Source organism: Mizuhopecten yessoensis, unplaced genomic scaffold (assembly GCF_002113885.1).
Source record: "Mizuhopecten yessoensis strain PY_sf001 unplaced genomic scaffold, ASM211388v2 scaffold4553, whole genome shotgun sequence".
Taxonomy (NCBI): Eukaryota; Metazoa; Mollusca; class Bivalvia; order Pectinida; family Pectinidae; genus Mizuhopecten; species Mizuhopecten yessoensis.
Window position 1 is genome coordinate 25,458 of NW_018405604.1, and position 10,452 is coordinate 35,909.

Here is a 10,452-nt window from a genome sequence, read left to right on the forward strand (position 1 = left end):
CTGTTGATATCTAAAGTTCGGGTAATACTCTAACTAAGTATTGGACTGTTGATATCTAAAGTTCGGGTAATACTCTAACCAAGTATTGGACTGTTGATATCTAAAGTTCGGGTAATACTCTAACCAAACAAATTGGCTGTTGATATCTAGGGTAATATTCTAATAGAATATTTGGTTGTGGATATCCAAAGTTACGGCAAATTCCAACCAAATAGAGAAATGCATTCTCATATAGATTTATAGTCATGCATACTTTTTTAATGGTCATCTAAGGTATTCATTGTAAAAATTATCAGAATTTCCCTTAGTGTGTTATTGTACAAAAATGTGGACTTTGGAATTAAAAATAAGGGCAATGAATACCACACTGATCTAGGGTTCAAAGACACCATATCCTCAGTTGATATTGTCTTTCATACAAATATGTCCCAGTCATGTTTGTACAATGTTTATTTATTACAACCACATTCTTAATCCAGAGATACGCAACAGGATAAGAACCGGAGCGAAGTCCAACTCACTGATCCGAGGAGAACAGGTAAAATAACAACTATTTATATTTTTCGTTTTATTTCCTTTTTCAAAAGTTCACTGGACTTTGTACCTTTAATAATCTAGGTCACCGTGTTTTAAATGATTCCAAAGTTCGGGTAAGGAAATATCTGTTGTTTCCTGCCACCCTGTTTAAAGTCCTACCCACTCAGCTGTAAGTAATATATACCTGACATGGTTTAGTTATGCTTGTTAAAGTGTGTCAGTCATCTGTCGCCACTGTAACATAAATCCTCTGAACTAAATACTTTTTATTAAATCACATATTCTGAAAATATCAGTTACATTACAATTGCTTTAGCAATTGTACCAACAGCAAGTTGTAGTATACAGTCAATCCTTGATATACTACCACCATCTTTCCTGATAAAACGTTGAGGAATTAGGCGATTAAATGAGGGAAACGCGCAAAAGAGTTCTTAAGAAAACAGCAAATTAGTATCAGCGTGTTTACTAATTGATGAAACAAAATAATAATTTCAGTAGTATACAGTCAATCCTTGATATACTACCACCATCTTTCCTGATGAAACGTTGAGGAATTTGGCGATTAAATGAGGGAAACGCGCAAACGAGTTCTTAAGAAAACAGCAAATTAGTATCAGCGTGTTTACTAATTGATGAAACAAAATAATAATTTCAGTAGTATACAGTCAATCCTTGATATACTATATACCACCATCTCTTTCCTGATAAAACGTTGAGGAATTTGGCGATTAAATGAGGGAAACGCGTAAACGAGTTCTTAAGAAAAAGAGAAAAGGTTTTTATTTTAGATATGTTTGCGGTAAGCGATGTGGCAAATCACAAAAAAAGGAGCATTATATCGAAGTTTTACTGTATACTTACCTCAGAAACAAAACAATAGTGTTGGTATGTTTTTACTTTAGACTTACCTCAGAAACAAAACAATCGTGTTGGTATGGTTGTTCCTTACTGGTAGTATGTCACACTAGTGCATTGTACTTTTAAGGTTGTTCAACGCTAATAAATGTGTTATCATACACCAGAAACTGAATTTTGAGTTTAGAAGAGCATGGCATATATATCTATCGATATTTACTAACGTTCGAAATTGTCTTTTCTTAATAATCGTCAGATTCGTTTTATCACACAAGTGAGCGTTTAAAAGGGTGTTTGGCAAAGACAACTTCCCAAAAATGGTTATTTATATCTCTTTGTAACAAAGAGCCGAGTACCTGTCAAACATTTAGTTGACACGTGATCAGAGATTAGCTGACAAACCATTTCACACACTTGGTTAGTTTGCTACTAAAACAGGGCCTTGACGAAACCGATACCCAGCAGCTGGTCACACACACGTTTTGTTTATATTTATATACCAGGTACTCACTACGGCTCCACACATTGACGGCACGAGACCAGGTGAGATCAGCTGTTTACACTGACGTTAGCTATAGACAGTGAGACACTAGATATAGGGAAGCAGTAAGTAATCTTTAATATTAATGAATAATTCTTAAGGATATGTTTACTTTGGTGAATTATTTGATGAATTTAATTTACAAAACAAATATCGAAATACACAAAAACCTATTTTTTACACAATTTTTCATTGACTTTTGTATCAGGCTGCTACAACATGCGTATTTACCTTCTAACTGACATCCTGTACATGTACGAATAATAAACTGTATTTTAATAAAAAATATAAGAAAAAATGTCAATATTTTATGTAATTAAGAATAAAAACTAGTAAATCGTCGGCTGGAAACCTCTGTTTTCGGTTGTTTCCTTCCTGTTTAATCATATTAATTTTCTATGCTTTGTCCGCCAGGGGCCTTTTTATTAGTGTTTTATTCAAGGAGAAAACAATTAGAAAATCCAATTTGAAGTGTTATGCAGGTATGTTTGAAGAAAACTAAAGAAGGTATCAAGTTATAAACCCATATTTCCTTAGTCATTGTTAAAAACCGTGTGATGTATACTGAGGAGAGGGTGTTTATTAGTTCACTAATTGGTAATCTCTCCAAAACCACGCCCTAGCACTAATTCTGTAATACACGGGAAGCATATTCTAGCTCTTGTGAATTGTTATAGACATTGTATTCGGCTTAAATATACATGTACAATATTTATAACAGAAAATGATATCAACGGACAGGTATATCAACCGATGTATCTGAAAGTTACAGTTATTGAATTCTAACATTTCTACTGCTAATATTATATTTCTTTCTGTTATCTTACTTAACCTTTCTAAAACGTTTTCAGCTAGCTAAATTCTGTGAAAATATCGGTAAAATTGTATAATTCATCATTTGCAACTGAATAATCCTGACTATTCATTACATTTATACCGCCACAGTCGATATAAAATCTAGCTATGAGATCCCTACAAGCAGCTTACTACGTATTTTAAAATACTCTATTAAGAGACTATCTCAGTTAAGGGGCACTTTTGAGCCATCCCTTAGATAATCTCTCAATGCAGATTTGATATGTATAGCTCACTACTTCAATACCACGTGGTATGTTAAAATATGGTTTAGATTAAATTGCTGTTATAGCACCATGATCGATTGCTCCCAAACTACCATGGTTACAACCAATAACAGTTAAGTCCATACATAGTTGCACTGTAGCTCGCTTCGTGGTTCATGGTGGTCGACGTCTTTGTAAGCATAGCCCATTGCTTCTGTTGACGCTTCTTCATAGTCATTCACTTATTTACAGGTTGCGCACAGGACGCGTATACAACTATGTATTATATGTAAGTAGCACGATGGTAAAAACGTGATTGGATGTTTGACCCAGTGCGTATTGAGTCTAGATTTTAAAACATTTAAAGTTGGGGAATCTACCACAATTGTAGGGAGTTGATTCCAAATATTTACAATTCTATTTTTAAAAGCATGTCACCTAAATAAATGTTGGTCTTATACCGATATTTTTCCAGTTTTTTTCGAGTTCCCCCTCGTATTGAGGTTGTCGAAAGTAGGGATGATTTGTGGGTTAGTTATATCTATGGTGTTTATCAGCTTATAGTTTTCTACCATATCAGCTCTTAGTGTTCTATATTCAAGTGATGTTAGCCCTAGACGACGAATACGTTCAGGGTACGAGAGATCTTTTAGGGATATATATCATGTACGACAACTTCAATGAGAATGTTTATTTATCTAGGTCGTTGTTGCAGGACATATCCCAGCGCATCGAAATGTCATTCACGACCTTCTACAAGCACCATGAAGAACGCCTCGGACGTGTGTTCGAGATATACGGACGTCTGGTCAGTCGGTATCCAATGGTTATCATCGCCGTCTGTCTGTCCATAAACTGTTTACTGTTCGGGATAGGTATCCTGTATCTGGAGTCGGAGACCGACACGGAAGTTCTGTATACACCCCGAGGGGCCCGGGTCTACCACGACAAAGCGCGGCTCGATAAACTCTTCAAGGACAAGTCAGGGTCAAATTTTTACCCTCATGGAATTGTCGGACTCAACAAGGAATGTCACGTGATAGTACAGACCAAAGACGGGTCCAATATTTTGACACCTTCATATATGGAAGAAGTAAAGCGTGTTGACACATTTGTGAGAAATATCAGTCAACTTAAGAATACAACAACGTCTACCTTCTCCGATGTATGCGCTTTGAGGAACGGCGCATGCGTGGCATCTGGAGATTTCCTCTTCACGGCAAAGTTTAACAAGCACATTCTGGCAGAGAATGTTTCATTTCCAATATTTTCCAGAAAAGTCATAAGTACAACTTTTGGAAATGTCAAATCTGCTAACGGAACTCTCGATTTTTCCTCTATGATATTCCTGCGTTACTACTTACGACAAGACACAACAGAAGCATCGGTGAGATCAGCGCATTGGGAAAGGGCTTTTATAGACGTCATGACGTCATTTGACTCTGCGACAGTTTCAATTGCCTATACGGCCTCACTTTCTAAAGACGAAGAACTAAGCAAAAATATCAGTGGCGACTTGAAGTTCTTTGCTCTCACAATTCTGATTATGTTGGTATACGCGAGTTGTGCGACCTCTGGTGGAAACTGTGTGTCGGAGAGACAGAATCTTGGTCGTGCAAGTGTTTTAGCCACTTGCCTTGCTATCGCATCCTCGCTTGGGCTGCTTAGTGCCCTAGGAGTGAAGTACGTGGAGATCGCCGGAATTATGCCTTTCCTCGTCCTAGGTACGAGTATATTATCGACAAAATGCACTTATTAGGTTTTAGTATTTTTAACGATAAAGTTATCCGAAATGATCAAAATATTATTGAGGTTACAGTTTTCTTTCTGTTATTTTCTTTAATATTTTCGGTTATCGTCAACTGTTTTCTTCAATATGATTTTCAGTATGGACGACATTTTTGCACCATGATGCCAAAGTGTGTCCTTGATGACGTGTTTATCCTGATGATATCCTGTTGTTTATATAGAATTTGTCTGGACACGTTTATATTATGTTTTTGTGTAGGTATCGGTCTGGATGACATGTTAATCCTGATGTCCTGTTGTTTATATAGGTATCGGTCTGGATGACATGTTTATCCTGATGTCCTGTCTGGCTGATGCAGAAGTGAAAGGATCTATTGAAGAGCGAATCATGCACACAATGAGAACAGGGGGCGTGGCCATCACCATAACGTCCGTCACAGACTTTTTGGCGTTTGCTATAGGAGCGACTTCAGTATTCCTTGGAGTGCAGAACTTCTGCCTCTTTACAGGTGGGTTTGGTCATTTCTTGTTTCATTCTACTAGAGAGTGCAAAAATATCACAAACATACATAACATAAACAGCCCCATATATGACTAACAGCAGAGAAGGTAATGTATGTCCGCATCGAAAAAGTTGCGTTATTTCTGCATGTTATTGAAGATGCGTTATTGTTTTGCATGTTAATGCAGTTTGTTATTGGGATTCATAATTGTAGTGCCGTAGTTCTTTGTAGATTTAACAATATCAATGTTATGTTAACATTATGTTGTTTATCACAGGAACGGCTATCATCTTCTGCTACCTGAACCAGCTTGCCTTCTTCATGCCATGCATGGTGATTAACGAGAGACGTGTGACCGCTGGGAGACACTGCGGCACATGCCTTAGGACCAAATCCCGCCAGGAACTCGTCGCGGACGGCCACTCCAAGTGTTTTGCGTTGTGTTGCGGCGGAGAAGCCCCACGCAAGAGATCCGACAATGAAGGGCCTTTGGAGTCGCTCCCCAAACTTGTCTTGCAAAAAGCGTTGACGAATGTTGTGTTCAAAGTCTGTACCATTATCGTGTTCATCGGGTATTTATCGGCGGCTGTATATGGGTGTGTAAATCTGAAGGAAGGTTTACTGCTCAGCAACATTGTTGACAAAAGCTCGTATTACCACACATATGCCAAACTGATAGAAGATGACTTTTCCGTTGAGATCCCTGTCGCGTTTACCTTTACCTCTCCACAGAGTTACCATGATCCTACTTTGCAGCAGAAAATCACTGACATGCTGGCAACAGCTAGACGGGATCGACTCGTGAACTCTGACATCGAGATTAACTGGCTGAGTGACTACAGAGCATCTCCCCTATACCAAGGCACTAACGAGTCAGAGTTCGTATCTGGTCTCAAACAGTTCTTATCCGTACGTCCAGACCACGCGAACGACGTCATACTTGACGACACCGGGAATAAAATCAAAGCATCAAGATTGTACGTAATATCTAATGACGTCACATCGACAACAGACCAGGGAGAAATGATGACCAACGTTCGACGTATTGCTGATAATTTCGAAATTCCATTAATGGCGTACAGTTATTGGTTTTTTGACTTTGAACAATTTGCCGCCATATTGCCGAATACGTTGAAAACCATGGGTATAGCTATCGTTGTGATCTGCGTGATGACGATTTTGTTTATGCCTCATCCGTTCCTGATCGCTTGTGTGACCGTCACCATGACGACGATTCTACTGGGCGTGTGCGGGTTTATGTATTACTGGGACATGACATTGAGCACGGTCACCATGGTCGAACTAATCATGTGTATCGGCTTCTCTGTCGACTCGAGTGCGCACATGTGTCACGCCTTCATCACAGTAGAGGGAAACACACGTGCTGCACGTGTACATGCAGCTCTGGAGCGGGCGGGTGGTCCTGTCTTGAATGCGGCACTCTCATCAATCATTGGAGTCACACTATTGATATTTTCTTCCTCTTACATATTCAGAACATTTTTCAAAATGATGATACTTGTGTTCCTGTTTGGACTGGCGCACGCAATCTTCTTATTGCCTATAATATTTTCTAAATTCGGACCAATCAGCGTTCAGGATAATAAAGAAGTGCCGGAGTCGTCTGGTCAACTCTTGACAACTGAACAGAAAGTTGTCCCCAAAATTTGAACAAACTGTGAAAAAAGACAACATATCATGTATATATATATATAAGAATATGCTGACTTTCACTAAAAATATGTTTTACCATGTATCTGTCGATTCGGAATATTATCTTAGGGTATATTATACTATTTCGAGAGTTACAATTCCTACTATATTGATAGCTATTTCGGGGTTGTGCATTATTTTCTGTTTACGATTTTTATATTGTAATCTACCATTTTGAATGTGTATATACAATGTTAATGTCTACTAGTTCAAGACATCCTTTTCAAGTTATCAGGATACACAGTATGCAGTGGCGGACCCAGGGGTGTTGCCCTAGTTGCCCGGGCAACACCCTTTTTTCTGTGTCCAAAAATGATCTCGACTTAGGTTTTTGAGATTTTCCTCTTTTTCATATGGGATTTTCTTCTAATATCAACCATCCCGTGAACTATGCTTTTCTATGGCAAGTACAAATAATGTATGAATATCTATATATACCTAACGGTGCAGTTGCCCAAACAAGGAGTCCATTACTTATACTCTAAACAATAGAGGATTAATCCTCTTTTGTTTATATATTGGTAGGGTCTCCAGTCAGGTCAGTGGTGAAGGCTCCATATTATCGTATTCGTCCTTCTGTGTTTAAATTAATAGAGCTACTGTCTAGCAAAAATTTTAAACTTATTAGAAATTTAAGTAAGTACTTGATTCAGGCAACTGTTAAGATAAGTCGTATATTATGAAATATAAGCTGTATCAAATTCTTGCTATAAACGTTTTGTTACTGTGTAATGCGATTGAGATCTATGTCTTTTATTTCACAATAAGTTATAATCTCATTTCATTATATAATATATAGTACTCGTTCTACCTTCATGTTGAGGTTGTATGATTGACTTTGAAGTTTTGTTATTTCCTAGAAATTTGGTTAGATTAAGGCTTTATTTGTATTATTTCCTAAACGACTAAATTATGCAACTAAATTATGTTTCATAAGAGTCCGCTAAGTTACCTTAGGAAAACCTTAAAGTTTTCCCAAACTTATGCCAATTTCATAATTTGTAAATATTATGTATGGAATTGAATCTATTGCATATGTTCTCCGCCATTGTACAAGATGATTGTAAAGTAGTTATCTATATATGTATATTTCTGTACGCCTATTGAATTGAAAATTGAATTGAAAATTGAATTGAAGGCTCAACGGACTTTCTACCTAATCGTATTGTTCTAATGTCACGGTGTGGTGATCCCCTGTCCGTTGAGAGAGGATAAACCATCTGTTGGAATTAGGTACAGGTAAATTGTTAATTCAAAGGTAGAGTCCATTTCATGATAGATAAACCTGTATTTTCACCTGTGGTTTCATGTACACATGATCACCAGGAGTGATTTATTATACCTATTAAAAAATGTAAATTTCAAAACTTTCAAAGACAATAAAGCATCCACCTTAGCATCACGTTATCAGCTGAATAATAACCAATGTTTAAAAGCATGAAAGCCTGGCATGTAATATATATATCCTTTTCAACAGGTGTTGTCCTTGTACAATTCATGCATACAAATTCACAATAAAAGACAAACAGTCAAATCATAATTCATATTTATAACAAAATAAATCAATATTTAATTGCCAAAATGCTCGCCTAAACATTGAACATGCACATGAAAGGCATAACATAAACATCAACATTTTAACCAAAAACCTACATTTTTACCATTGTTTCAGAGAATTTGTTTCAAGTTACAAGTTTTTTTATTTCCGAATGCAAATCTGCATATAGGTTAATTGATACCGATAAATTCTAGCTTTCTACGCTTGGCAGTGCTTGAACAAGTTTAGTATTACTTTTTCAGAAAAAAAAATTCGCCTCGCTCTGCCCGGCAGGGAAATTATAATGGTCACAATATCAGAAATAATGAAGTTCTATATACTGTTTGGTGCCAGTAAGTAGTATACAATACATGTACATGTTTATTAAGGTTTTTTTAGTCTTTTTCTGAGTTCAAAATTTTGGGCAACACCCAAAATTAATTCCTGGGACCCAACCAAGCTACAGTACCGTAAAACAAAACACGTCGGTAACGGTTTATATACAGCTACATTGGAGGGAATGCATACTTCTGGTGATGACATTCAAATCTTCCAATATTAACGATCCCCATGCTCATTCATTCTTCTATTTCCTCTTTATCAGAACTATAGCAACTTATGTTTTCAACGAAAAATGTACGAAATAACGTGACTCAATTTAAAGATTGAAATGTTTGGTGAAGCAGCTCTAATAGAGATGAAGAATCAAAGGGAGGCAACTCGCATGTAATTTAAAGGATATTTATTTAATGCCGTTTGATCTGGAAGTCATTATTACAATGTATATAAAAAATAAAGTCCTACACAGTTATAGCAAAGTTTAATTACTATGTAGCAGGCCAAGGACATTTACAGTGTAGCATGGTTTTCAATTCTTAAAAACTGTTTTTTATGAAAACAGTTAACATTTCTGTCAAGATTTAATTTCATACATATAATTTAGATAGAGATAATTAAAGTGAGTTACAGATATCTCTTTTTCAAAGTAGTATGATATAAATTGAAATGAAAAAGAAACATCTGTAATGGCAATTAAGATATCTGAAAGAAGCAAATGCATATCTTTATGTATTAAAGATATCTTTGAGAAAAGGCGACAGAGACTTCGAAATTAGCAATGCTTTCATAATGCATTGTTACCACGCTTCCATCATAGTAAACATTTTCATGTGTGTTCCTGATGAACATTTTCTATACACGTATATTTACCTATGTTCCCACTATTGGAAACTTCGGATCCAGATTGCAGGGGGATGAGCAGTGTATTACAACATGTAATTTTCTTTGATATTCATTTGTAAAATCGATTGTACTTTACATCTTCGTTTGTTGTATTTTTCAAAGTTTCTAGTGAAAATTTGAACAAAAAGTCAAGTATAGGAGTATATGAATATGAAGAACTAACTGCACCACACAAGTATTAAATGAATTATTTCTTTAGTAACAGGCTCTGGGAGAACATTGGTGTGACGGTGGATTTGTGTGGTTAAATAAGGCAGATCTCTACACACTATTAAACGGTGTATCATACCTAGACCCTAGCTGTTATGAGCAATAAAAACTAAAATAGAAAAAAAACAATGTCCTAAATAATGGATTCAAATAAGAAAATAAGATTCATATTATGACAAATGCGTGTGGTCTTGGTTAGGCCGTTAGACGAGAGGTCACTCAGTTGCCCTTGACACAGGGGCTCGTTACGAACCATGTTAATGTGGTTCACAAATAAACAGATAATTTCCTTTATTAATTGTGTGCTTAGCTCAACCAATAATGCCAGTGGATCTTTCTGATTCAATAATACACTGAGTAGACAAATGTATGTAACTTTTCTGTTAAGGGATCCTTCTTAATTGAATGGCTATTAATTGTCACGTTTTTTTAATAAACTTCTCTGTATATAATGTATATATGCGGAAAGCAGCTTAAAAAGACAAAACCTTGCGAAGTTAT

General features: G+C 36.4%; 1 protein-coding gene across 1 annotated transcript; it reads left to right on the top strand.

Annotated features, from left to right (window-relative positions):
* The first annotated feature begins 425 nt into the window (after positions 1-425).
* LOC110449296 (patched domain-containing protein 3-like) lies at positions 426-7,441 on the top strand. The gene is made up of 5 exons (XM_021496066.1): positions 426-538; positions 1,899-2,001; positions 3,700-4,721; positions 5,055-5,255; positions 5,527-7,441. The coding sequence occupies exons 3-5, from the start codon at positions 3,734-3,736 to the stop codon at positions 6,918-6,920; spliced, it is 2,583 nt and encodes an 860-aa protein (XP_021351741.1). The 5' UTR covers positions 426-538; positions 1,899-2,001; positions 3,700-3,733; the 3' UTR covers positions 6,921-7,441.
* Positions 7,442-10,452: the final 3,011 nt, after the last annotated feature.